Source organism: Heterobasidion irregulare (assembly GCF_000320585.1).
Source record: "Heterobasidion irregulare TC 32-1 unplaced genomic scaffold scaffold_03, whole genome shotgun sequence".
Classification (NCBI taxonomy): domain Eukaryota; kingdom Fungi; phylum Basidiomycota; class Agaricomycetes; order Russulales; family Bondarzewiaceae; genus Heterobasidion; species Heterobasidion irregulare.
This window is the reverse complement of record NW_009258199.1, coordinates 793322-819122: the sequence shown is the minus strand read 5'-3', so window position 1 is coordinate 819122 and position 25801 is coordinate 793322. Positions and strand designations below refer to the sequence as shown.

General features: G+C 56.7%; 13 protein-coding genes across 13 annotated transcripts; 9 read left to right on the top strand and 4 right to left on the bottom strand.

Moving 5' to 3' along the window:
- Positions 1–559: 559 nt before the first annotated feature.
- Positions 560–1852, top strand: HETIRDRAFT_123606 (Metallo peptidase M67A; the record flags this gene model as incomplete). The annotated part of the gene is made up of 6 exons (XM_009545309.1): positions 560–645; positions 709–748; positions 838–1028; positions 1088–1169; positions 1231–1575; positions 1664–1852. 6 exons carry the CDS (start codon positions 560–562, stop codon positions 1850–1852), a joined length of 933 nt encoding a protein of 310 aa, XP_009543604.1.
- Positions 1853–2073: 221 nt separating this feature from the next.
- Positions 2074–2455, top strand: HETIRDRAFT_438872 (uncharacterized protein). The gene has a single exon (XM_009545308.1). The coding sequence runs from the start codon at positions 2134–2136 to the stop codon at positions 2434–2436; it is 303 nt and encodes a 100-aa protein (XP_009543603.1). The 5' UTR covers positions 2074–2133; the 3' UTR covers positions 2437–2455.
- Positions 2456–2466: 11 nt separating this feature from the next.
- Positions 2467–3192, bottom strand: HETIRDRAFT_425458 (uncharacterized protein; the record flags this gene model as incomplete). Its single annotated transcript, XM_009545307.1, has 3 exons — positions 2467–2781; positions 2838–2887; positions 2952–3192. The coding sequence occupies 3 exons, from the start codon at positions 3190–3192 to the stop codon at positions 2467–2469; spliced, it is 606 nt and encodes a 201-aa protein (XP_009543602.1).
- A 453-nt stretch (positions 3193–3645) lies between these two features.
- Positions 3646–9762, top strand: HETIRDRAFT_62517 (uncharacterized protein; the record flags this gene model as incomplete). The annotated part of the gene is made up of 7 exons (XM_009544965.1): positions 3646–3938; positions 4344–5045; positions 5104–7143; positions 7214–7745; positions 7802–8966; positions 9031–9069; positions 9134–9762. 7 exons carry the CDS (start codon positions 3646–3648, stop codon positions 9376–9378), a joined length of 5016 nt encoding a protein of 1671 aa, XP_009543260.1. The 3' UTR covers positions 9379–9762.
- On the top strand, positions 8861–9762 carry HETIRDRAFT_438870 (uncharacterized protein). Its single transcript, XM_009545306.1, has 3 exons — positions 8861–8966; positions 9031–9069; positions 9134–9762. The coding sequence occupies exon 3, from the start codon at positions 9375–9377 to the stop codon at positions 9756–9758; it is 384 nt and encodes a 127-aa protein (XP_009543601.1). The 5' UTR covers positions 8861–8966; positions 9031–9069; positions 9134–9374; the 3' UTR covers positions 9759–9762.
- Positions 9763–11860: 2098 nt separating this feature from the next.
- On the top strand, positions 11861–12551 carry HETIRDRAFT_313921 (uncharacterized protein; the record flags this gene model as incomplete). The annotated part of the gene is made up of 2 exons (XM_009545305.1): positions 11861–11959; positions 12024–12551. The coding sequence occupies 2 exons, from the start codon at positions 11861–11863 to the stop codon at positions 12549–12551; spliced, it is 627 nt and encodes a 208-aa protein (XP_009543600.1).
- Positions 12552–13394: 843 nt separating this feature from the next.
- HETIRDRAFT_311858 (uncharacterized protein) lies at positions 13395–14524 on the top strand (the record flags this gene model as incomplete). The annotated part of the gene is made up of 4 exons (XM_009545304.1): positions 13395–13869; positions 13948–14004; positions 14076–14290; positions 14360–14524. Coding segments are annotated over 4 exons (912 nt in total), but the record flags the coding sequence as incomplete, so codon positions are not given.
- Positions 14525–15508: 984 nt separating this feature from the next.
- On the bottom strand, positions 15509–15759 carry HETIRDRAFT_170324 (uncharacterized protein; the record flags this gene model as incomplete). Its single annotated transcript, XM_009545303.1, has 2 exons — positions 15509–15623; positions 15677–15759. The coding sequence occupies 2 exons, from the start codon at positions 15757–15759 to the stop codon at positions 15509–15511; spliced, it is 198 nt and encodes a 65-aa protein (XP_009543598.1).
- Positions 15760–16474: 715 nt separating this feature from the next.
- Positions 16475–18957, bottom strand: HETIRDRAFT_47651 (PKA-like protein kinase; the record flags this gene model as incomplete). Its single annotated transcript, XM_009544925.1, has 6 exons — positions 16475–17104; positions 17210–17543; positions 17602–17999; positions 18081–18150; positions 18246–18377; positions 18443–18957. The coding sequence occupies 6 exons, from the start codon at positions 18955–18957 to the stop codon at positions 16475–16477; spliced, it is 2079 nt and encodes a 692-aa protein (XP_009543220.1).
- A 428-nt stretch (positions 18958–19385) lies between these two features.
- Positions 19386–20079, bottom strand: HETIRDRAFT_381112 (uncharacterized protein). The gene is made up of 2 exons (XM_009545302.1): positions 19676–20079; positions 19386–19617 (listed from the first exon to the last, which is right to left on the bottom strand). Exons 1-2 carry the CDS (start codon positions 20073–20075, stop codon positions 19436–19438), a joined length of 582 nt encoding a protein of 193 aa, XP_009543597.1. The 5' UTR covers positions 20076–20079; the 3' UTR covers positions 19386–19435.
- Positions 20080–21015: 936 nt separating this feature from the next.
- HETIRDRAFT_240562 (uncharacterized protein) lies at positions 21016–22306 on the top strand (the record flags this gene model as incomplete). Its single annotated transcript, XM_009545301.1, has 5 exons — positions 21016–21161; positions 21231–21300; positions 21364–21399; positions 21618–21928; positions 21982–22306. Coding segments are annotated over 5 exons (888 nt in total), but the record flags the coding sequence as incomplete, so codon positions are not given.
- Positions 22307–22732: 426 nt separating this feature from the next.
- HETIRDRAFT_381111 (uncharacterized protein) lies at positions 22733–24041 on the top strand. The gene is made up of 3 exons (XM_009545300.1): positions 22733–22990; positions 23053–23787; positions 23847–24041. The coding sequence occupies exons 1-3, from the start codon at positions 22789–22791 to the stop codon at positions 23906–23908; spliced, it is 999 nt and encodes a 332-aa protein (XP_009543595.1). The 5' UTR covers positions 22733–22788; the 3' UTR covers positions 23909–24041.
- A 325-nt stretch (positions 24042–24366) lies between these two features.
- HETIRDRAFT_314398 (uncharacterized protein) lies at positions 24367–25763 on the top strand (the record flags this gene model as incomplete). Its single annotated transcript, XM_009545299.1, has 2 exons — positions 24367–24875; positions 24935–25763. 2 exons carry the CDS (start codon positions 24367–24369, stop codon positions 25761–25763), a joined length of 1338 nt encoding a protein of 445 aa, XP_009543594.1.
- Between the last annotated feature and the right edge of the window lie 38 nt (positions 25764–25801).

Below are 25801 nucleotides of genomic sequence, written 5' to 3'. Positions count from 1 at the left end.
CTGCGCCCCTTCGAGCCTAGGCCTAGGGGCGAGGGGGGTCAGTGTCCTGGTGAGGTGAAACAGACGAGCCATAGCACACACTTGGACACGACGGGTGCGGGGTCTGGAGGTGGGGGCGGGGGCGGGGGTTCGGATATTGCATACTCTAGCTCGCTGCGGTGTGGAACGTACGGGATGGGCTGTTGTTGAACAGTTGGGATCAGGGGGAGGCCCGGCAGGTGGCCGCTGTACGAAAGGCGCGGTCTCGACTGGACTACATGGGGATTCAGCGCATCCGAGAGTTCACTTGTGGGCATTGTTATCTGGCATCACTGCCCAAGGTTGCGCCGATCTGAGTGCTGAGCGCTTTGTTTCCCGCCGAGGACGACGCAGCGGTGTATGTATGGACGTATGTGGCGCCAAGATGGATATGGGCGGCTGTTTATTTCGGAGGCCGTTGCATAATATGCGCAAATAGCGTACAAATAATCGAGACGCGTCAGCGGCTCGAGGCGCGAGTCCGCCACAGTCATAATTACAGCAACTCTGACTTCTTCCCACTCACGAATTGTAGCATAACATGCAATCTGCATTCGAACGTATGATCGCGCAGGCCTCGGGGGGTCGGGGGCCCCCCGGCGGAGGCGAGACGACGGTCGCAGACACGTAAGGCCCTGCTTCGTCTGTTTTCTGCGGGGGTATTGACTTGGACGCGTCATGGTACCGCAGGGGAGAAGTCATCCACATATCCTCTCTCGCTCTCTTGAAGGCACGTCCGAGTCTTGCGTCATCGCTTGCAGCCATAGCTTTCTGACGACGTCGTATGTGTGTGTGTGTGTATGTGCGCGCGCTCGATAGATGTTGAAGCATGGCCGCGCAGGCGTTCCGATGGAAGTCATGGGCCTCATGCTGGGCGAGTTCGTGGACGAGTACACGGTCCAGGTCATCGACGTGTTTGCGATGCCGCAGTCTGGAACGACGGTGTCCGTCGAGTCCGTCGACCATGTGTTCCAGCAGCGAATGGTGGACATGCTGAAGCAGACAGGACGGTCGGTAGCCGCGCTCTGTGCGTCATCCTCCAAGGGACTAACCAGCATGCATCTGTCAGCCCTGAGGCGGTCGTGGGATGGTATCACTCTCACCCAGGATTCGGTTGCTGGCTATCGAGCGTCGATATCAACACTCAGCAGGTGCGTGCATCATGTGCGTAGGCTCTAGGCTCGTGTTGAGATAGCGTCATACCCTGTCCAGTCCTTTGAGCGGCTCGATCAGCGCTCTGTTGCCGTCGTGGTCGATCCCATCCAATCGGTCAAAGGGAAGGTCGTCATCGACGCCTTCCGCTTGATCAGCCCCAGCACCATGCTATCCGGCCACGAGCCTCGCCAGACGACGTCGAACATCGGTCACATCAACAAGCCTTCCATACAGGCCCTCATCCACGGGCTGAACCGACACTACTATTCGATAACGGTGAACTACCGGAAGACGGAGCTAGAGCAGTCGATGCTGATGAATTTGCACAAGAGAAATTGGACAGAGGGGCTGAAGCTGCGTGACTTTAAGGTACAAAAGGAGGGCAATGAAAAGGCCATCAAAGTAAGCCCCGTTCGTTCGGCCGTGCCTCCACGTCTTGTGACTCTGACGCGGCCCCTCCCTTGCTTTCCAAATTCCCACCACGTTGCAGTCTATGCTCGCGCTGTCGGAAGCGTATAACAAATCAGTGCAGGAAGAGTCTACCCTGACGCCAGAGCAGCTCAAAACGCGGCACGTAGGTAAACAAGACCCAAAGCGGCATCTAGAAGAAGCGGTGGAGAAAGCGATGGGAGATCAGGTGGTTCAGAATTTGGGCACGATGCTGCTCGCGGAACTGTAGGCTTGCCTTCTCTCCATCCGGACGTCTCAGTTCTGTTTGTGTACGATTGTGAATCGCCATTCATGACGATCGTCGATGACAGATCGTTATTGATATTTTAGAGTGCACGCTCATACACACGCGCATGGTCTCCTTTCAGAAGGCCGTTCGCAAGATGGAGGCTGTTGTGGCTGCGCAGTGTGACTGGGCATCCTGCTTGTGCGACCGTCCGTATCAAGGTGCCAGCATTCAGGTAGAGAACCCTTAAACCTGGCGGGGATATGTTATCTTGAGCTCGGTGGATGCTCTATTCGACCGCGAGTTTCGCAAGCTCTCGGAGAACTCCCGATACGAGAACAGGGTCTAGCTTGCGGTCATACTCAGGACCGGGTGAACGGACGGACGTCCCTTCACAGGCAGCGCGTGTGACCGCGTTTTTGATTATTTTTCTTTTGACGGCGAACAAGACTAGGGTTACAGGGTATTGCCGCCAACATACCGTATCGTCGCGACTCGCGCCTCGTAGGGTGTGGGGTGATGTCGCTTCTCAAAAACGAAATCCCGACACGTCGGAACGGACGAGGCGAGATGGTGTTAGAAAATGAATCAATTGAGTGGGATGATATTGCTGCGCGTCATGGGTTTTTGAGCGTGATGGATCTGCTGAGGGTGGGGATGACGCCCATATTCTTTGCTCTGCGGATTGCGCGGGTCAAACGCCTCTGGCTGTGCCATGTGAGCCTGTTTTCAGCGCGGCCGCGGACCTTGCCCATCTCTGTGACGAAGTAGGAGAGGAGCTTGGGGTTTGTGGCCTCGACGAGGGGGTCGATGCCGAGGAGGTGGAAGGGGTCGTCCTGGCGGGACTGGGCGGCGTCGGGGCCGAGGAGGGGGCGCCTGCGGCGGATGCGCTCGTCGTCGGAGCGGTCTTTGAAGTCGGTGGGCTTGATGAACTGCGCGGCGGTGAGGAGGGGGAGGGAGGGGGGGCAGTGGGTCGCGGGGGACGTACGTTTGGAATGCGGGTTCTGAGGGACTTGCGGGGGTCGCTCTGGATGTCGACTGAGGGGGCGTGGTGTGAGAGGGCGGGAGGGGAGGGCGGGAGGGGAGGAGAGCGGGGACTGACCACTGAAAGAGTCGGAGACGGGGCCCATGCGGACGGGGGCGTTGTCGAGCAGCTTTGTGGTATCCTGGAGCTCGTCGACGATGGATTCCTCGCGGGCGAGCTCCTCGTTGCGGGACACGAGCCTGCTTGCTTGGGTTGCCCTGCGGGAGGCCATGCGTGCAGCGCGGGGCTGCAGCGGGAGGAGGGAGGGGCGGGGTGGGGCACGAGCGCACGAGCGCAAGGAGGCGGAGAGCGAGAACATGGCGAGGCAGCGCTGGGCGGTTCACGGTAGTTCACGGTGCACGTCGAGCTGAGGGAGTCGGGACGGGACCCCGGGGACGGCGTGACGGGGGCGTGACGTGATGTACGGGACGGGGGGGTGATATGAGGACGGAGGAGAGCGTGCGTCGAGCGAGCAGCCCTCGCCTCCCCCTTGTCCCTGCGTCCGTCCATGTCCCGCTGAGCCTCCTGCTCTGCCCCTGTCACGTCCATTCCTCTGGTCTCGTGCACCCTCCCTCCTCCCTCCTCCCCCTCCCTCCCTCCTCCCTCTCGTCGTCCTCCCTCCCCTCGTCGTCCTCCCATGTCAGACTCGGGCACACATCGGCGCCAACCTCCCAGTCCCCTCGTGTTCACCCCCGAGTCCGTCCTGCCCCCCATCGTTCCTCAGGTGAACACCACAGCCAGCAACCACGGCTCCGGCTCAAACACCGTCTCCATGCCCTTCGTTCGCCGTCACGTAACAAGGCGCCTCAAGGCCGCAAAGTCAGAGTGCGACAAGGAGCTCCAGCGCGTCACCAACAGCATCACCGCCTTCTTCGAAGAGCGGCTCCGCGAAGGTGAGCAGGAGTACCAGGAGCAGCTCGCACTCGGCAGAGAGCTGCGCGAGCGCGAGAGGGAGCGCGAAGTACTACACTCCCCCGACCCCGAAGCCCTGCGCGACGCTTTCGTCCTCCAGCCCGCAGACGTCAGGTCCGCGCTCCAGTCCGACGACGCAAGCTCCGACGGTGGGTACGAGGCAGAGTTCGAAGGCAACCACAGTCGACAACGTGCGTCCCTCGAAGATTCCAGTCCGAGGCCTCCCACTCTGACACACTGGTCTTCATCCCCTGGCCTCCTCGCAGCCTCCACTTCCTCATCCAGCCCCGCTCCGCTGCGCCGCCAGAACACCGTATCGAGGGAGAAAATACCCAGCGCCTCCACCGGAAGTTCTAGCCCCGTCATAGGTCCTGCACAGGGCCCTGAGACCAGCCCACGCAAGCAGAACATCGCTCCCCCGGCATGGGGAACGGGTGGCATCGCCTCCCGTCGCTTATCTCGCTCTATTCACATTCCGATCAGACCGTCCCGCTCCGGCCAGAGCTCTCGTTCCACATCACGCTCCCGCTCTCCACTCCCACCCACCAATCACTCCAGCTTCTCAGAGTCCTTGTCCAATGTCGCCCCCTTGTCCGCCAATCGCCGCTCCTCTCGCATCCTCATCGATGACCCCGTCGATCCCATCATGACCACCCTCTACGAACTCATCGGCGTCGCCACCGACGTGACGGAGATGACCGTCGCTCAGCTCACCGTGCAGCCCAAGATTTGTGAATCCCTCGTTCAAAGGGTGCAGATCATCGGCAAGGCCTGGGACGACCACCCGGACTGGCACGGGCGGACCTGGTACGTACAGGTCCTCCTCGCCGTGGCCAGTCTCAGCCGAGTCGTCGAATGGTGGGAGGCCGAAAAGCAGTTTTGGAACTTTGACGACAACGACGATGAGCAGGACGAGGCCCTTCTCTTCGTCATGAAACCGGCCGACGAGCAGCTCCCTGCTCCGACGCCCCGCTTGTCGGTCGAGGAAGAGAACAAGCTGCGTCTCTCCCGACCCACCAGCCAGGGCAAGAAGTCCAGGGACGATGTCGGCAGAGACCATCTGACGCCGGTCGCCCCACCGCCCGAGCCGTCGAGGACGGCATCCAAGACCCTCGACACCGCCGAGTCTGCGCGGGTCTTGGCGACGGAGCGTCTGCGCTTGCAAGCCGAGACGGCGCAGAATCGCAACATCGTCCTCGAGCTCAACCTCGATGGCGATCATCTCATGTGGGTCAACTATGCGTGGAACATCGTCGTCGGGTACGCACCTCTCTCTTTTCGCGTCACACACGCCGGCGTTGACTAACGGTCGCTTCAGCTCGGATGCCGAAGAGATGCAGGGCACCCGCATCTCCCGTCTTCTTCAACCTCAGGACGTCAACGTGTTTCGCGACGCCACTCAGCGCTTGCAGGACGACGATTCTCACACCGTGGAAGTCAAATTTCGTTTGCAGATCGAACCCGAGGACGAGCGCGATCTGTCGATGGGCACTCTTTACCAGTTGATGGAGGGCAAGGGGATGCTCATGATCGACCGCGACGACGGTCGCCTGTCTCATACTATGTGGGTCATGAAACCCATCGGCCCCCCGGAGTTCTTACAGTCCTCGCCGTCCATCGTGGTCGAGAATAAGGAAGTCCTCGATGAGCCGTCACCAGACGAGGCGGGGGACCGCAGCTTCGATGACCGCACAGAGGAGCCGCCCACGCCCCTGCCGTTCGCGCGTCCGATCAACATGACGCCGATCCTGTGTCGGATCTGCGAGAACAACATCCCGCAATGGTACTTCGAGAAGCACAACGAAACGTGCAGTGAGACGCACAGGCTGGAGGCCGAGATCGGCGAGTGCAACGAGTCGATAGCGGAACTGCGCACGACTATTCGGGACCTCGCTTGCGCCTTGGACCGCTCGTCCCCGATCACGATTCCGGAGTACCGCGGCATGCCCATCATGTCGTCGTCGTCCCCCGGTTCGTCGTCCCCGCTTCATCTGTTCCGCATCAGCAAGATGCAGCGCTTCGGCGTCAAGAAGATGCAGCGCCGCATCCTGGAGCAGCTCGAGGACGTCCTTCAGGTCGCCTTTGAGATCTCGATTCCGTCTTTGAAGGAGGAGGAGGCCAAGGAGCCCATCGAGCGCCAACGCTTGCTTTCGCCCAGCTCGGAGCGCAAGATCTCGCAGATCCGGAACTGGTCCAAGCCTTCGACCCAGGACAACGCCCTCGCGCAGCTCGTGCAGGACGCGGAGAGGGTCATGCGGCAGAAGATCGACACGGTCGTGCGCCTGCAGAACACGATCAGGTACTCCGAGAAGGTCAGACAGGAGTGGGAGGAGCGGGTCGAGCAGGCGCTCGGGCAGGGCGACTATTCGGACGAGCTGGAGGGAGAGGAGGAGGGGGAGATGCGGAGTGAGGACGGGGCGGGTGATGGCGACGACCACTCGAGCACCACTTCGGAGTATGCCTTCAGCGGACACGAGCACTCATCAGATCCTACGCCGATGGCGTCCGCATCGCCCATCCCTCCGGCGACCGTGCCTGATGGGAACGCCGTGCCCATGTCCGTCCCCGTGCCCATGTCGCCCGCGCCGCCGACCCCGCTCGCGTACCAGTGGCAGAGCCTCGGCACCCTCCAAACGCGATCGTCCACACCTTCGTCTGTCTCTTCCCCTCTGGCTCTGGCAGCGCCCATCGTCGCTTCGCCTGGCATTGACATCACCGCGCTTCCGCCCCCTATGGACTTGACCGGCGCGAGCTCGAAGATCCGCCCACGCAGCTCGCTGCAGAACATGGATCCCAGATTGATGTTGACCCCGCCTTTGTCTCCCCTGGAGTCGAGCAGCCGACGGTCCCACCGACGGCACTCCACCGCGTTCCCTGTCGTCCTGAGCCCCTCTATCACCGCCACCTCGTCCAGCGGCGGCCCTTTGTCGCCCCGACTGCCGTCCGTCGCGCCCCTGTCCCGCACGGCGCCGACGTCCATCAAGGACTTTGAGATTATAAAGCCTATCAGCAAGGGCGCCTTTGGCTCCGTCTTCCTCGCCAGGAAGAAGGCGACCGGGGACTACTACGCCATCAAGGTGCTCAAGAAGGCGGACATGATCGCGAAGAACCAGATCACGAACGTCAAGGCGGAGCGCATGATCCTCATGAAGCAGGCAGAGTCGCCGTTCGTGGCGAAGCTGTTCTTCACGTTTCAAAGCAAGGAGAACTTGTATCTCGTGATGGAGTACCTCAACGGTGGGGACTGTGCTGCGCTTATCAAGTCTCTGGGTGCGTTGCCCGAGGAGTGGACGAAGCAGTATATCGCAGAAGTCGTCCTTGGTCTGGAGTACCTCCACCAGCGCGGGATCGTGCATCGGTACGTGCTCCTTCTCTCTCGTATATATGCTTCGATAGGCGTCTCATCGGGTCATCGCGCTGCTTCATAGTGACCTCAAGCCTGACAACCTGCTCATCGACCAGCATGGACACTTGAAGCTCACGGACTTTGGGTTGAGCAGGATCGGTTTGCTCGGACGTCAGACGCGCGAAGGACAGGTCGTGACCTCCGACAGAGGAATGCGCTCTCGGACACGCTACAGTCCCCATTCCCGCCCTCCCTCGATGGACTCGGCCTATCTGTCATCCCCGCTTATTCCAGCCGACATCATGGGTGTAGGTTCGTACTTCAGTCAGCTGCCAGCTCCGGTATATCGCCCCGGGACAGCCTCATATCTCTCCTCCACAGACGACGTCAGTGAATCCAGCGGCTCCGATTCTTTCTTCTCTCGCCGTAACGGGAACCAGATGAACGACAGCCCCTTGCAGTCTTTTGCTACCGAGCTGACGACCGATCTCCGTTCGCATTCTACGCCGGGCAGCGGCACGCCTCCTAGTGAGCAGAAGTTTGTGGGGACCCCGGACTATCTCGCCCCGGAGACCATCCTTGGATTGAGAGGCAATGACGCGGCGGTCGATTGGGTTCGTAGAGTTTAAATCTCGATTTCCTGAGAGGCCTTGGCTGACGTCGTACGCAGTGGGCTCTAGGAGTCATCACATACGAATTCCTCTATGGCATGCCTCCGTTCCACGAGGAGACGCCGGAGAAAGTATTCGAGAATATATTGTCCGGGCAGATTGACTGGATGGAGGAATACGTCGACTATACTATGGAGGCCAAGGACTTTATGCAGCGGCTGCTGACTCTTGACCCGTCACGCCGACTGGGGGCGAACGGAGCGGAAGAAGCCAAGAGCCATCCTTGGTTTGCGGGCATTGAATGGGACAAGGTGACCACGACCGAAGCGGCGTTCATTCCTCAAGTGACCGATCCCGAGTCCACGGACTACTTCGACCCGCGGGGCGCCATCCTTCAACTCTTTGACGAGGAGCATATATTGTCGAGCGGCACCGATCACGGGCAGACAGGCGGCCTCGACGTCGCGCACTCCGATGCGGTGCCGATGCCCAAGGGTCGGGAGGCGGCCACGCCCCCAGATGACGACTTTGGGACGTTCAGCTTCAAGAACCTGCCCGTGCTGAAGCAGGCGAACGATGACATGATTCGCAAGCTCAGGACGGATCAGATGGCCCCCCTAACGCACACGCTGTCAGACCCTGCCGCGTCGCACGTCCGCAGACAGAGCATCTCGCACCGGAACAAGAAACCGCCTTCCAGCGTGGTCACGACCTTCGACGGTAATGGCAGGCCGTCGACCAACCCGCCGTCCCCGGCAACCTCCACCTCGTCGATTGCGTCCTCCCCTTCTCGGGGCAGCATACCGCCCTCCACGCCTGGGAGTGTCGCGGGTCATATCAGGAAGCCGTCCGAATACGGCGCCGTCGAGCGGTTCAAGCTCAATCACATGGACGCGGACGGGAATCGTCGCAATTCGATGCCCAGTAGACTGCGCACCGCTTCCGTGTCTTCCAGCATGGGAGACGGGTCCGTCTCAGACGCGTGGCCTCCTTCCGTGGGTCAGGCGTCGACCCAATTCGAGGTCAACACGCCGCCGTCGTCGGTCGCGTCTATCGACCTGAGACGAGGGCCGGACCCCAACGACCGTGCCGTGACGTGCCTCTTGGCCGAAGACAACCCCATCACTGCTAAAATCATCGAGACCCTGCTCATAAGGCTGGGATGTCGATGTGTCGTGGTTGCGGACGGGTCGGAAGCCATCAGCGTCGCCATGGGCGATATCAGTAAGTGGCAGCCTGTTTATGTCTTCGGCGCTGTTCTTGACTGAATCGGGTCGGTCGCGTGCAGAATTTGACTGCATACTGATGGACTTACACATGCCGGTCGGTGAGTGATTGCGAAACGTTTTGGGCGCAGCATCAGTGCGCTGACAGGTGCGCGACGCTTCTAGTCGATGGCGAGAGCGCTGCTCGGTATATCAAAAGTACTAATAACAAGAACACGAGCACTCCGATCATCGCCGTGAGCGCGTACAGCGGCATCGACAACAACGACGCGAGCAATTTGTTCGCGGCCTCGCTCGCGAAGCCTTTGCAGAAAGCCAGTCTGCTGGCGGCCATGCGCCAGCTCGGGTTCAAGACATCGACCGCACCCGAATCGGCCCATGGGACCGGCAAAACATTGACCACGCGATGACATTACGATTAACGACACTCCTTCCTCAACTGCGCATCTGTTTTTTTTTTCTTTATGTTTTTTTCTCTCTCTCTCTTTCTCTCTCCCTATGGATTTCAATGTCTATTTCACGCTCTGCAACACTCTCATCTTCGTTCCTCTCTCTCTCACTCTCTCACTATGGTTTTTTTTTGTCATATCAGCATCAATCACATTTCTTTTTCTCAGCATCCCAATCCCCCCTTGCCCTCTGCCCACCACGCCACCCCTTCTGCCGTCAATCGTCCTCCACCGTCACCCCCACCTCGCATCGCTCACCTGCATTGTACGCTAGAAATTATCGAGACACATTTAGTGCGTGCGCTATTTGCCTGTACACAATTCCATCTTTTCAGCGTTGAACCGTCGCGCGTCGTGTCTGAAGTTGCCGCTTACGGAACATGCGTGCCTCGAGTGTCGTGGTGAGTTTAGTAGTGATCGCGGGTTGCAAGATTCGACGTGTCTAGATACATACTCAGGTACGCGTCGGCAAGCTCATTGCATGTATTCGTAATATGTAGATATCTGCAGATACCTGGGTATGATACCGATCCAGGCAGCCAACGTGCATGGAATCTGAGAAGAGTGTGACGAAAGTATTACCATAAGTCTGTGTTGCATTGCATGGCTCGAAGACGAAGTCGCGGAGCACCGAGGAATTTCGGCGGAAGTCTAATATATAAGGAGCTAGAAACCGCCGCCCGGCGTTCATTTGATCGAAAGAGGCAACACGGGCGCTGGTCGTTTATAGCGTTCTTATTAGGGCCTGCAATTATGTAGTCGCGCTCGCAGCCAAGTCGTCAGCAGCCTCTCTCAGGCTTTGCTTGCGTCTCTGTCCATGCCATTTTCCTCTCCATGGTCGTCGCCTGGTCCATCTGGCCCCGCTCGTCCTCCTCCTCGTCCAGCGCAGTATCGCGCAACGTCTGCGCCCGGAGATATCGCGTACTATCATGCGCAGCCGCTTCCACCCCTCCCCCCACCCCCCGTAGCTCCTATACCCCCTAGTCTGATACCAGGAGCGAAGCGTCGACAGACCACCGACGGCCGATACGAGGGTCTTTTCTTCATGCCCAAAAACTCTAGCTACTCCGTTCTCACTAACGGCTCGGCTCACCCCTCGGTCAGCGCACCAGAGATCCTCGTTCCGCTGAAGCGCCCACAGCACAGCGCCCCTCCGCCAATCCCCAAGAAGCCGGTTTTCGTGCAGCGAATTTCCGATCCACCACCGCCCGCCCTACCTCCAAAGCCCAATGCGCCGCCCTCACAGCATAATGTGCCACCGCCATTGTCGTTCTATCCGCAGTCGATCCCGAGGTCCCCAACACCGCTTCCACCCCCACTGCCCTCACCCCCGTCCTCGTCCCTCGGTGATACCGACGAGGATAAGGCTATGGTCTCGGCGATGCAAGTATCAGCCAAGGAAACTCGGGGTCGGCAGCAGACAACCTCTCGGGAGGATGAGGAGCTGGCTAGAGCTCTGGAGGAATCCATGACACTCGAGAGCCCCCTGCTTATGCCGCACGGCTCCCTGACATCAGGGCGTGCATCCTCTGTCGAGCATTCGCCGATATCGCACAATCCTCTTCCCCCCCTGACCCCTACGTCGGCACACCGCAGCCTCACCGTACCGGCATCTGCACCGGCATCGATGTCAATGTATGGCAACGCCAGGGGGCAGTGGAACGATAGCTTTCTGTCGCTAGCTTCCTCGCAGTCGACCCACATGCAGCTGATGGAAGACGAAGCGCTTGCTCGCCGGTTAGCCGCCGAGGACACCGACGACGACACACCATCGCCCGAGTTACGGGTGCACGACATGGATTTCGCATCGCCGTCCGCGACTTCTAACCTCCCCCTCTACTCCGATGTCGTCGCGCCGCACACAGGTACGTTCGCTGATCACCGCTCTCTGCCAGATTAAACAGGTGGTTCTCGTTTTCCAGGGCATTCCCCCAACCGGAGTCGAACTAGCCTGCCGGTCTTAGCATCGTCGAGCCGCGACAACAACTCCAGTGACGGCCACTCGACGCATTCCACTTCTTCGCGTTCCTCGTCGCTGTTCGCACTAAACCTACGCCGGGCTTCGAGCGCTGAGGTAGTCCCGACCCCGCTATCTAACCTGAATATAGCTCCTCGGCCCGTTTCGACTGGTACCGCTCTTTCAGGTCTGGCGTCCGTGGACGAAGATCACGAGGATCTATCCGAAGCGTACCTATATTCCGTTGCGAACTCGAATCAATATGTCGATGCTGAAATGCTGTTGGGAGTTTGTACGTATTTAGACCCCCTTCGAAATAATGCAACCACTCAGAACTAATGTCTTGCAGCATTCGGATTCCAACCACCAGCAATCGGCGTAACACCAACAAGAGTGCAGGATCCTCCTAATGTCTTCTCTTTGCCCTATGGAAGGTGTCCGCCCATGCACATACAGGCGCCAAGCTGGCGACATTTGCTACGGCTCATGGCGAAGCTGAGCGCCACACGCATCGAGCCCGCGATCCAGGCGCTTGCCGAAACGAAAGCTGATTTGAAACTGCGGACCGTGGTCCAGTTTATCAAGGTCCGTTGTTCATTTTGCGGGGTTGTGCGGGGAAGAAGCTCGGTTGACGTCAAATTAATGTTAGGTTCATCATTCGTCCTCGGAATGGCGAACGCTCATATACCTCACCATCGATTACCCCCTGTCCCCTAACCATCCCCAGTCGTACAAATACACAAACGGTGATGTGAGTACGCTTCCGTACTCCTATACGCTTTCGTCGCTCCCTGCGCTTCTGCGCGACGGCGCCGACTCTCCGATGGCGAGGTATTACACTATTCCAGCGACCGCGTCGACGCCCCTCCCTAGCTTGCCCATCAATCTTCCGAGTTACGCGATGTATCTAGCGTCCGCACTCGAAGACTCGCGGCGGGCGGTGGGCGATAGCTCCAGCGGAATGCGCAAGCTGGCGAAGATGGTAGAGCAATTTTATCCAGACGAAGTCAGCATGCCTGCCGCCATCAGTGAGGGCGCAGAAACAGCCGAGCGAGGCGGTGCGCGGAAGTTGTACCGCCGGCTCATAGGGCGGGGGAACAAGGGAAGCAAGGGCGGGGGTAACAGCGACCAATACGCAGACCTTGTGACTCCGTGGGTCCCAGACCAGTGGGGGTGAGACGATCTACGCCGGTGTGAATGTCTATCTTGCACTTGACGTGTTCCGAGAGCGAGGAAATCATCATATCTCAGTTTTGGGCAGGAGTTGCCGACCGCGGAAGGGCTTGTGAGAGCCATTGCCTGGTGGGATCGTGGTGTCTGCGGTTCTGTCTCTCAGGGCATTTGTATTGATGGTTATCTGCTGTGTCTTAGTTCCGGTTATATATTTAACTGCAGCTGGTTTGGCTACCTCCCTTGCTGTTTGCGATTTTTGGCAATGGGCCATGGCAGGATCTGGCAGGATGGTCAGTCCACGGGAGCGCTGACATCTGAGATGGTCGAGGCACCCACTCGGCGCTCGGCACTCGGGAGAATTACGTCATCCAAGGGAATCTCCGCATCTTATCTGATAACATAATCTGTACTCGACGAAATTATTACAGCCTGGACTTATAGTCATAGCATCATGCTGGCACTTCTCTTGTGAACCCATCCACCACCAACACCATGCATCGTCTCAGAAGTCTTGCTGCGATCGTTCTGGGTCCTCCGCTAGAGCTGGAGGAAACAAGTTCTGCACTGGAGGCAGCGGGGGTTCCGGTTTCGTTCGCCGACTGTAGAAGCTGTCCAAACCCGTGCGAGGAGGGTGAGTGACGGTCGTCGTTGTGATCTCCCCAGCATCTGATGTCCTCATCGACTACTCTCAGGCCATGAAGAGTATCCGCAGAAAATTGTGTCGATGATTGATACGACGTCGGACATGTTGGGCTCTGTGAAGCCATACCGCAGACAGGTGCGTCCGGAATGGTGGCGCTGCCGTCAACGGTTTATCTGATAACTTTGCTCGTTCCATTCATGCTCGGCACTCTCCACCCTCTTTCCTATCAAGGTCGTCATCTCTACGGGCAAGTCGGATTGGGAGCGCTCGGTCACAGACGTCAAGGGCTCGCTCGCTGCTCACCTCCTCGCTGTCGACTCGGGCACGGCTCCGTGCAGCGCGTCCACTTCGACATCGGGAACCTCGACGCCCGGTACACCCGGGAGCACCCTGCGGGGTTTCGAGCCCACCGCGGTCACAGGGATATTCAAGGATTCGGAGACGCGCAAAGTCTCGATTCTTAACGGCAGCCATGACACACTTTCCGCCGCTTCCGACGTCGAAACCGTCCTTGTCTTTCCCGACTACAAGCTCGTGACAGAGGTGCCGTGTTCGCTGGACGGTGCTCGGGAGCTCTGGGACCACTCTGTCGACCCCTCAGTACCCCGCTTGGGCTCATCGTTGGTCCTCGGTCCCCTCAAGTCATGGATAATCCCTTATTCATGTGTTATCCTGATTTGTGAGCGCAATCTGATATTCGCAATGTGCGCTTCTCTCCCATCATATCTGATACACAAATACATCGGGTTTCACTCAGGCTCACACCGGAGGAGAGACGTGCGATGTGCAGTCGTAGCGCCGAAACTCGAACACGGTGGGTGCATTCAATCGGGTCTCGTTCGTCCCACGCTCATTCACACGCATTCAAAATACCACGTCCGATAGCTTTCTCGGAAGCGCTTCACAGAGAAGGTTGGGATGTGCACACGCAACTCGAAGAGCCGACCGGTCCGTCACTAGAAGACTTCAATCATTCTGATGAGGACAAAGAGGCGGAGATGCAGCGGCGCCTGCAGGAGCTAGATGAAGATATCCACAAGAAAGCCCTCATCCTCAAGACTTCGCACATCGGCGGACACAAATACGCCGGCAACGTTATCGTGAGCTCACATGACCGTGCTCGTACGCGACGAGTTACTCATCGCCTTATCTTTACGCGGTTTAATCAGATTTACATGCCTCAAGGCTCAGGCGTGTGGTACGGTCGTGTTTCGACACACGAAGTCTATCCCATAGTCCAAAACACCATCTTGGGCGGTCGCATCCTCCCACCCCTTCTCCGCGGTGGCGTTAATCTCTCACGACCAGACTGCAAGAGGCTAAACGATTGGTAGCGAAACCAGCCATCAACTCTTCCCGCGGTACCGAATCCTCACAGTCATATTTTCTTCATGGTCATCGATCATCCCTTCATCTGTTCACACAAGCATCGGTTAGATTTCTCAATCCGGGTTGCCTTACGGCGCTATTGCATCAATTATTTTGTTCATTTTTGTAGTTCTATTCGCATCGACCTCTGGGGAATACTCTACTCTATCGCACGCCTGGTCCTGACACAGTTCGTCTTGACAACGGCTGTGCACATAATCTGGCACGTCAAGCTTCAAGGTGCACGCGCCAAACATGTATATAAATCGCATTGATTATTATTTGTCGAGCTATGGAGATTCAAATTCGTGAATTCATTCTGATTATTTGAAAGGGACTTTTCCTTACATGTTGATGCGGGCTTCATGGGGGTCCTGCTGTACGAGTCAAATGATGGCACAGGTCGTTGCAAGCTGCAATATGAAGTCGGAAAATCTAATTATTGCAATGATTTCGCGCAACGCCGGTTGATGGGACGGGGGAAGAGACATCATGTGAACTCTGCATATCTATGCGGTTGAAATCTGAATCGACCAGGTCTAAGGTGTCAATCATGATAGGCTCCTCTTGTGTCCGGTCTTTGTACCAGACTATGAATGCTAGTTTCGAATCGTGCGGCATGATCCGCCGATGATGTATCTGACTGGGCTCGCCCCCGTACTCACTTCGTCACCGAGAGCCTTGGGTGCACATATGGCGTTGAGAGCCCGCGCCATAGGACTATCGATTCGGAGCCATACTAAACACGTATGCACGAGCGAATAGTGTATGTACCTACTCTGGAACGACATCAGCATCAGTCTTCCGTGACGTCCAATGACGACATACCTCCCCAAACAATGATTAATGAATGCGTACCAGATAGATGCATACCTGATGAATGCTTCAGTGAACTCTCTCCCGTTACCATCGCTACCGTGCTCTGAAGTAGTGAATCGGCACGCGACTGCTCAGCGCCGTTGAATGCCGCACTCTTCTCGGGGGTTCGACTTCGTGAGGTATGTGGTGCGTTGCGTACCAGTGGGGAGGATATGATGATCTTTTCTTAGATCAGCGAGACGACGCCTCTGATTCGATCGATGGAGCTAGATATAGGACGAAACCATCAACATACATACCTAACAGAGTTCTGGAACCACCCTCCCGTGAAGAAAAAACAGAGTCTACACATCAGGACGTATGCATGTAGCCGTTGGAACATTCTGATTAAGAGCGCAACGCCAGTTATTAGAAGACAGTTTATCGAGCAGTCAACGAAAAAACACTCACCTTTGAACAGCTCGAATTTTTGGTTGCTGCACGGCGAAAATATCGTCACCCACGGCACGGCTCAGTCGAGAACCTTGAGTTGTCGGTCAAGTTGCTGATCAAAGTTGCCCTAGAGTATTGTACTCCCTACCCATCCGTACATGTTCCGCAATACTCATCCGACAACCTATGCTATATTCATTACACTGCGTATTTCGGCGTGTGCCCGTGATTATTACACCCAAACCAAGTACAATAACGATGCGTCGAGGCGCACCAAGAAAGGGGTTCCATGATCGTTTGCTCCATTATCCATCGTACGCATAAAAAATCGCTCAAGAGATATTTGGACCGAGAGAAAAATAGCGCCTGTAGAAGAGGTGAAGACATACTGTGTGGAAGGTTGGGTAGGAATGCATCCGCTTGTCGTTGCAGGAGGACAAAATTGATGACGAGTTGAGTTGTAGTACATGATGAGTGATTGCTGGGCATGACAGATGCAGGTGGCGCGGCGGGAGGTGCGTCTACCGAGAGGCAGGATGCATGGGAATGAATAGCGATGTATGTGTATGAGAGCCAGGAAGAGATAGGCAGTTCTTGAGATGGAAGTCCAGGGTTGCGACAGATAGGACAGTATCGGTATCATCAAGAGCGATTCAAAGCGGCGGTCATATGTGCATGTCCTCGTCAAAGCCCACGATGTAACCCTTTCGTCTTGCATACCGCCCGGCCGGATGCTGGTCGTCCTCCGCTTCGTCCTCTGTGGTTGGCTCTTGCACGTCGTCGTCGTCGACCGCTTCTTCGCCCTCGTCCTGTTCCTCGAGCCGGCCAATGGCTTGCGCGATCAGGCTCTCACCCTCGCCCGAATACGTGAAGCCGCGGAAGTTCTCCTGAACACTATTCGTCAACGGCGGACTTGCAGCCGGGTCGCGCCCGTTCTTCTTTGCCTTAATGCTGATGCCGTGTGCAGGCGCAGGCACAGGCGGGGCACGTTCACTCCCTAGCGGGCCGTGTGGCGTATGCAGCGTGCCATTTACAGACTGCGAGACCCAGTCCCCAGACGGATCGTCGTCGTCCAAGCGAATCTCGTTCGGGCCGAAATCGTTGATGTCAGCCGACGTGAACTCCGGGTCAAAGTTGGCCGTGGACTCGTCCGACTCGATGACCGGCTTGAACGGCGGCGTGACCTGCTTGCGCGCGAGGGCTTGCCAGTCGATGGGCTTGAAGAACGGATGCTCTTTGAGCTCTTCGGCATCGCGTTGCGCGCCTAGCCGGTGCTTGGGGTTGCGGTTCAGAAGCTATCGGTGCCAATCAAAGAAGGCACGATCAGTAATCCCGGTTTGGCAATTCATTGTGCGGATGTGGGGAAGGCCTAGACATATGGTTGTTGGCGTGAAACTCACCCCCTTGACGAATTGCTTCCCGTCCTCATTGATGACGCCCTTGGGGAACCGGATCTTTCCAAAACAAATGTTCTTGTACATCTGCTGTGTGTCTTCTGCGTAGAATGGACTCCAGCCGCAGCACATCTCAAAAAGCAAGACGCCTAAAGACCAGAAATCGACGAGCTTCGAGTACCCGTGCTCGTCTAAGAGGACCTCGGGTGCAAGATATTCTGTTGTTCCGCAGAACGTGTTCGTAAGCTCGTCTGACCGGAGGTCTGGCTTCGACAGGCCGAAATCGCATAACGCAACGTGCCCAGTTGCATCCAGAAGTATGTTTTCTGGTTTCAGATCACTGATAGTCAGAAATAGAGTTAGTCGCCAGTGGATCTTCTACGTCAGAAGCTCCTTACCGGTAAACGATGTCGTACTTGTGTAGATGCTCCAGAGCAAGAACTAGCTCTGCAATGTAGAAACGCGCGCGCTCCTCGCTAAACCGTGTTTCTTTCTGTAGATGCCAGAAAAGCTCTCCTCCACTCTTGAAATCCGTGACCAGATACAAGTCTGCATCGGTCTGGAAGCTAAATTTAAGCCCCACGAGGAATGGTGACTCGAGTGAGCGCTGGAGAATTTTGCGCTCGCCGATAGTGTGTGCGACCTCCTTCTTGGCGATAATCTCCTTCTTCGACAAAACTTTCATCGCGTATATGCGCTTCGTATCCCTTTTCCGGACCTGGAAGACCCGCCCGAAAGTCCCGCGACCTATGAGCTTGAGAAACTCGAAATCCCTCGGAGTTAGCGCGTGTTTGGACTGTACCCAAATGAGAAATCGCGGGGAGGGAGACGTGTGTTCAGATGTCAGCTACGTAAAGTCAAAGTCATGTGGACATACCTTGCTCTGCTCAAAGGTGATTTGTATACGGATTTCGCCGGTAACCGCCTCATTCTCCAGTGACTTGAGCCTGAGACAGAGAGACGCCCGTATCAGTCATACAAGGACCCGGTTACCCCACACTCACAACGCATGGAGACGCGCGCGAGGGAACATCGGACGCACTTGTACCACTGGTCCACGGTGTGATCATGAACGAGAACGGGCTTAAACTGCACATTGCCCAAGAAGGCGTGGCTGTCTAGAGCGCGGTCGTAGATATTGAAGGCGATCGTCGACTGCTCCGACGTCACGTCGCTGGAAGGGCGCACGAAAGCCGCAATGTCATCAGTCGAGAGAACATGAGGAGAGAATTTTCTCACAATGAGACCTCGTGTTTCCAGACAGGGTTGTGCGCAGACACACGGCTGCCTAGAAGACCGTTGGCTGCCTGACTGCCTGATGGCTGGGGGATGGACAGGGACGATTTGGCAGATGTGTTGGACGATGTAGATGGGGTGGGTGAGCCCTTGGCTCGCATGGCAGCCTCTTGGGCGAGGACCTTGCTGCCTATGGCGCCAAGGGCATTGAGGGCGACAGAGGATGACGCGCGAGAGAGGTTGGTTGCGACGCCCTTGACTTCCTTGTCGGATTCGTCTGTGGGATCGCGGCTGACGAATTCGTTCTGCTCGAAGACGACGACGACGTAGGGACGGGAGTGTATGGAGCGAACGTTGAGGCCGCGTGCGGAGATGAGTTTGACGTGGATCTGGCCCTTGGAGGGCCCGGCGGGAGCCTGGGACGAGGAGCGGGCGGAAGAGTTTGTGGACCTGGAAGAGGACGGGGTGGGGGAGATGTCCCTGTTGCTGGAGGAGCGTTTTGCGGGGGGGAGCTGCATGTTGAAGTCGGGAGCATGAACGGAGAGATGTGTGGTAGGAAGGCCAGCAGCGTGGCCTGCGACAGAAGGCGATAGCGGTCCTAGGGGCGTGATCTCGCCACCGCTGCTGGGGACGGACGGAGCAAGCTGCGTGTTCAGGAGATGGTGGGGCTGCAGCTGCAGGGGTTGCGACAAGGGCGAAAGCGGCGACTGCGTCTGAGCCTCCGCGAGCGAATCAAACGGGTTGCGCTCCTGGTTCCGCGGAACCGCCTTGGGCGTGAGCTGATCCGCCAGCGAGGGCCACAGCTTGATCATCTTGGACTCGAGTCGAGCGGACGGGACAACAAGGTGCAGGACGACACTCAGCGCCGACCGTGCAGCGTAAGTGCTGGTACTTGTACCACTTCCACCGTGCTCCACCGTCGTCGCTTCTTGCCGACTCGGCCAGTCCCAGACAAACATATGCACTCTCCAAGCTCCAGGTACTGTACTACTCTACTCATCCCCTCCGATCCCGCTCGTCCTCCTGCCCCTGCTCTCCCACCGCCTCCGCACCCGCAACTGCGCGTGTCCGTGCCTCCTCCTCCAGCTGGTCTCGCCCGTAGCGTATCCCGCGCATCGTGATTCCAATCAGCAGTCCCAGAATCCCCGCCCGATAAGCTGTCTTCAACGGGAGTCGGTCTGCCGGTCCATCAGCCTATCGCCTTCATCATCATTCCAGAGCCTCCCGCGCACTCACATACACCCGCAAACAAGCCTGCCGTCCCCACCCCGGCACCGATCTCGCTCACCTCCTCCCATCCCAGCCGCTTCAGCCCCTCCTCGAACGTCACCCAGCCCATCGCCGTGATTCCCAGCTTCGCCGCCTCCGCCCCTCCCTCGCGCAGCCCCGCTAGCATCATCCGGTAGTTCTTCGTCTTCTTGTAGAGATACCATCCCTTGAGCGTCGTGGGTGGTCGATGCGCGTTTTCCGCGAGGAACCGTAGACCGGCCGCCCGCGAGCCCCGCGCGAGACCTAGGGCCGTCCCGACTACCATCGCAGCCCCTGGCAAGACGTAGAACCGCGGTGGAACTTCGACATGGATCGAATAGGGCGCTTGCGAGTCCGACGAGGACTCTGCAATCGAAGCCCCCGACATTGCGCACTTGACCGTCGGGTTTGCGCTCTGGATTCGGTGAGCCGACAGAAACTACGTCAGACCCTAACCACGGCCATGCTCCCCAGTCACAGCTGGATTTGCGAACGGTACGGCAGACCGATCGGTGAAACGAGACCTCCCGCACGGTTGTTCAAAATGCGTACAACTGCAGGAGAGGATATCGAATTGTATTCAAGGATAGCGATGTATATTGGACGGGAACGCCAGCGATCATAAAGATTTCTCAGTGGGAACAGATGTTATGAAAATTATGGACATTTAACACCCATTAGGGGAGGGAGTAATGTAATATAAAAAACGTGAGGAAAGCCAGCCATTGTACGAGAATGTTGATGGATGTGGCCACCTGAGCTGTTCAATTGAGTGACGCCCCTCAACTTATTAAAATGAAGCAAAGAACAGTCCGTCGACGATGCTCTCATGACAAGCCTATTGACGACGGGGGACGAGGAGAGAGAGGGAGATTCGGGGATGAAGGCGATAATTTGGCCGAGCTTTGTTTGTGTGTTCGTCTGTATGCCCATTGCTTGTATTTTGTTTTATGCTGTCTTCAACAATTTGGACACTGTCATCATCTGTTGTAATAGTGGCTGCGTGCACAAACAACACCCACCTTTTCCACCATCTCGTCCATCATCGCCGTCATCACCCCCCACATCCCCGACATGGATTCCAGGATGCTATTGCCTAGATTACTGCCACCAGGGGCCCGTGCGGCACACGAACGCTTTCGCACGCATGACATAAGCGACGACTGTCCCCGCTGTCATCCTTTTCTTCCAATCCACCAACCGTTGCCCTTGACCGCGCCCGCCCAGCTCCTCTGCTAGCACTTCCGCTCGCTCGAGGCACACGACGCAGGAGCACGATGTCACAACCCCCACCACAAACCGTCATGCCGCCCGAAATGATGCCACCTCCGCCCCACCATCCAGACATGCCACCCAACTCCTACTATCCAGAAGCCCCGAACGACATCACAGGCGGTCTCCCCATCAATCTCGATTCCCTGCGCGATGGCCCACCCGGGAGCAAGCCTTTCTACCCGTATTCGACGCTCATCCGGTAGGTCACGAGTACCTTTGTTCGTTGATTGAACGCGTTCTCACGGTTCCGCTGTGCGATGCTGGGTAGCTATGCGATCAAGGGCTCACCAAACCAGAAGTTGCTACTGGAGGACATATACTACGCAATCGAGAGTCGCGTATGTTCAAAGTTGCTTGTTGAGAGACTCCGCAGCCTTGCTGATGTGATCGCGCCAAATCAGTTCCCGTACTTCAGAACTGCCCCCTCTGGTTGGAAAGTGAGTGCTGTTGATTCGTTGATTTGATCGGAAGTGAGATGGGCAAATATGCATAGTAGAGTGTTGGGGAGCGCGAACGCGTCGTGTGCCGAGCCACCGGGACGCGACCGCGCTGTTTGACGCTGTTCTTGTTTGTTTTGCGACAAAAATATGCACAAACTTCCTCATCATCCATTTCTTTGTCACCCTGGACTCACTGCTAACGCCGTGCTCCACAGAACTCGGTCCGACACAACCTCTCTTTGAACCCGTGTTTCGAGAAGGTTGCGCGTCCTCTCACGGACCGCGGCAAGGGCTCTTACTGGACCGTCAATGACAACGTCGATCCCCGAACCGGCGTCCACCGTATACGCAAGAAGAAACCAAAAGGCAGCGGAGGTCGAGGTCGTACCAGCGATGACGTCGAGGAGTATCAGCCGCCTGATGGTCAACCGCAGTTTGACGATCCTAATGCTCAATATGTGCCCCCTCCCCCTATGGACCACGACGGTGCGGGGCCAAGTAGGGTGCCGCCATATCCTCCATATCCGTCAGTACTCTCGTCATTATTACCTCAAATCTGTCTGATAAGATCGTCTGCAGATTTGATCCCGCTGCATTCCCGATGATCCCTCCACCTCCTCAGGGCATGCGCTTCCCTCCCCCTCCTATCCCCTCTTTACCCGAGGACCTCGAGATGGACGAACATGGTAACGTCGACTGGCACCTTGCCTGGGTGAACGAGTTGCAGCAGTTGCAGAATGTCACGGCCGAGCAGGAGAAGGCCGGCATTGATCAGGAGTGGTACCGCATGATGCTATTCCGGATCCGCAGCGCGATGCTCCTGCCCCCGCTCCCCCCTGGCGATCACCTTGCCGGCCCACCTCCTATGCAGCCTCCACCAGGAGAGGTGTCACCGGATGGACAACATGCATGAATGTCAGTATCGCCCCCAGAATGGAACGTTTCATGATATGGCAAGAGCTCATTGTCTCTTGATGCTGTGCACTTCATGTTTGGACGTCCGTTTCTCGTTGTTGTCACCGCCTTTAGTTTGCGTCTGTAGGTGTTCTTTACTTTACTTATTCGTGGTTATGTTCGGACGTTCTGTAATATCGAACAGTTGTTGTGTTGTGTTTTTCCCAACCAATGTCATCACCGTTTCCTCTGTTATCTATGCCTTCGCCGGTCCCATGATTGCCAGGATCAGAAATGTCGTTCTTGGACAATGAGTAAACCCGTAAATGGGCGTGGAGCGGCCGAAAATCCGAGGCCGATATGAATCATTTTTGCGCTGACTTGGCGGTGGCTGAAGCGCTGATTGCTCCATAATCGCTTCATCCTCTTTGGCTCTCTGCCTCATTTATCTGCGCACCTCTCCTCTATCTTATTATCATACAACGAGCAACCATGTCCCCCGCAGCCATCTACGAGCCCTCTACATTCCACCCAGACTCCTCAAAGACGCTCGCAGCTGTCCCTGTCAAGGGCCCAGCTCTTGCCATCGGCTCGCTCGCTACCGCTCAAGACGGACAGTACCAGAGCCTTGTCTCGGAGTTGGAGGAGAGCAGGCAGGTCGACAAGCAGATGCTGGACCGGCTGGTAGATCAAGGTCAGTGGGAATTTCTCCCTCGCATCTCGTGGAGGGTGTGCGTCTTACGTGCCTGCGCATAGCCACCACCTTGAACTCCGGCAGCTACACTTCGGTCTATGTCACGCTCTCCCCGCCCGAGTATGAGACTCTTCGGCCACGGCTGTCTGAGCTCCTTTCCCAGCTCCTCGTAGGCCTCTCGTCCCTCGGCACACTCCACCTCCTAAACCTGACCGCTGCACTCATCCTCGACTTTCCGTCCGAGCTCACGCTCGCAGGGTTCAACGTCTTATCTGCCATCCCTGCCGAAAGCTTCATCATCGCTCAGAAGCCCGCACACGTCCCCGGCACGTCGTTCTCCCTCAAAACCAAGTCCTCGATGGCTGCACCCACGGTCTCGTCGATGCCCTCTGCGACGCTCCTTCGCCGCAAGCCAGACCCTACACGCTCTGCATCTAAAAAGGCGCTGTGGACGCTCAGTTCCCCCACCCCCTCCCCGACAATCGACGCGGAGAGCCTGCTGACTGCCGCGGACCGTGCACGTCCCGTGGCCTGCGAGCCAGCAGTGAAGGGCGCACCGCGCCGGAAGAAGGCTTGCAAGAACTGCTCCTGCGGCCTTGCAGAGCTGGAGGCAGAAGAGCTGCGTGAGAGCAAGGTTGTCGTGCTGGACGGAAGCCAGACGGGCTCCGCGACAGAAGTCGAGCAGAGCGAGAAAGAGCGGCTCGTGCAGGCTGCTAAGGCTGCGCCGAAGGCGACGAGCAGCTGTGGGAGCTGCTTCTTGGGCGATGCATTCCGGTGTGCGAGTTGCCCATACCTCGGTGAGTCTCTCGCAGTGTTCTCTCAGCCTTGCCGATGTTCACGCGTATGGGTGTTGCAGGCTTGCCGGCTTTCAAGCCTGGTGAGAAGGTGGAGATCGATTTCGGGATGGATGATATATAATTTTTCCGCTGTTTGGTCACGCCCCCAGATTCTACTTCGCTCTTTCCATACGTCCTACTGCTCTTTCTTAGACATTGTGCATTCTTAGTGTTGTATTTTTTTTGCTTCAAAAAACCACGATCTCTTGATTCACACGTGACGCTCAGTAAAAACGGAAGTCAAGTGAACGCCATGTCCAGTCACGAAACTGGGCTTTTGTCATGTATCCGTTAAGAACGTGGTGCAGAAAGTCATGCAAAAGTCATAAACTTCTAAAATTGCACACGACTTTCACACGACTTCTGCGCCGCTTTCTTGACGGATACATGACAAAAGCCCAGTTTCGTGACTGGACATGATGTTCACTTGAACTCCCGTTTTTTACTGAGCGTGACGAACGTGATCGCAAGCTCCTGCAAACTCTGCTTCCTTCCTCCAGCTTGCTCTCTGTTCGGCGTTCGCTATTGTTTTTGTCTTTCATGACCGACCCTTCACCATCAGACAGCTCATTCGCGAGCACCTCTGGACCCCAATGTTCTATCTGCGAAAAGAACGCTGCTATCTATACCTGTCCGCGCTGTGCGACGCGAACATGCTCGCTGCCTTGTTCAAATTCACATAAATCTCAGACAAGATGTTCGGGCTTGCGTGACAAAGCAAGATACGTGCCGATGAATCAATACAGCTTAGGAACCATGATGGACGACTTTGTTTATTTGGAAGAGATGGGACGAAAGGTGGGAGACTGGGGTAAGGAGATCGTGCGCGGAGGGTTTGGCCCCGGGCAGTCTCTTGGTAAGTCGAGGGATGGAGTTATGGGAACGAGGGGAGGTTCTCAAGGGAGAGGAAGAGGACGCGGAAGGGGCGGTGTTCAGAGAACGAAAAGAGATGTGTTGAAGATGCAGCTTGAGTTGCGAGACGTCGATGTGGATATGCTTCCGGCTGGGATGGCAAAACGCATGGTCAACCAATCCACTTGGGATTTTAAGTACGTCAGGAGAAACTACTACCATATCCTGTTCTGTAACCAGGCGCTCGTAATTGTAGAAATAGGACCGCCTTACTCACTATCGAGTTTAAATTCTATCCTCCTCAAGATCCCGCCGCCAATCCATCACATCCTCAGGATCCACCATACACCCTGCTCACTCATCGCAACAACTTCGACCTACCACTCATCTCTCTCATCCAGTCGCAAATCAAGGAGCGCCTCAAAGGCAAACGCGAGAATCCATTCCCGCATTGGCTCAAGCCTCTTATCCTGCCCGACCAAGAAGTGCCCGATTCCTTTACACCGCCGCAGTTTCTCATGCCTACTGCCCTCGACCCACTGACAACGCCGCTGTCCATTAAACAGTTTGCGAAAATTGGCTATCACAGGTTAGAAGCTACACAGAAGTTGTCTACACTGTTGAGGCATAAACATTTTGTCGAGTTTCCTGTCATTGAAATTTGGGAGGAAGGTGCGTTTCGGGGTCTTGTGGTAGATGAACGTGGAGGGATGCAGAGAGAGGGCGATGAGAGAGTAGTCAAGCGACGCAAGCTTGATATCGGCGCATCAAAAAAAGCGATGAGCGGACTCTTGAGTGGGTATGGAAGCGACGAAGAGCGGGAGGAAGACACTCCGATCACTGTTCTGGGGGATTACGCGGGAAGTGAAGATGACGGTACGTTAGATGACGAAGATGAAGGTGATGCGCTTGGTGCGGAGGAGCTGGAAGGTGACAGCGACGAAGACAAGGAGATAGGACCGGTGGATTATGCCGCTTTGCTCGACATTTTGAGGCAAAACGGTGTACACGAAGCAGGTGGAGATGATGAGGTTGACTGGGGCGAGGATGAGGACGAGGTCAGAGCATCAGCACGCAATGCATAAATGGGTGGAACCCTACTTTCTACGTCTCACGCTGTCCC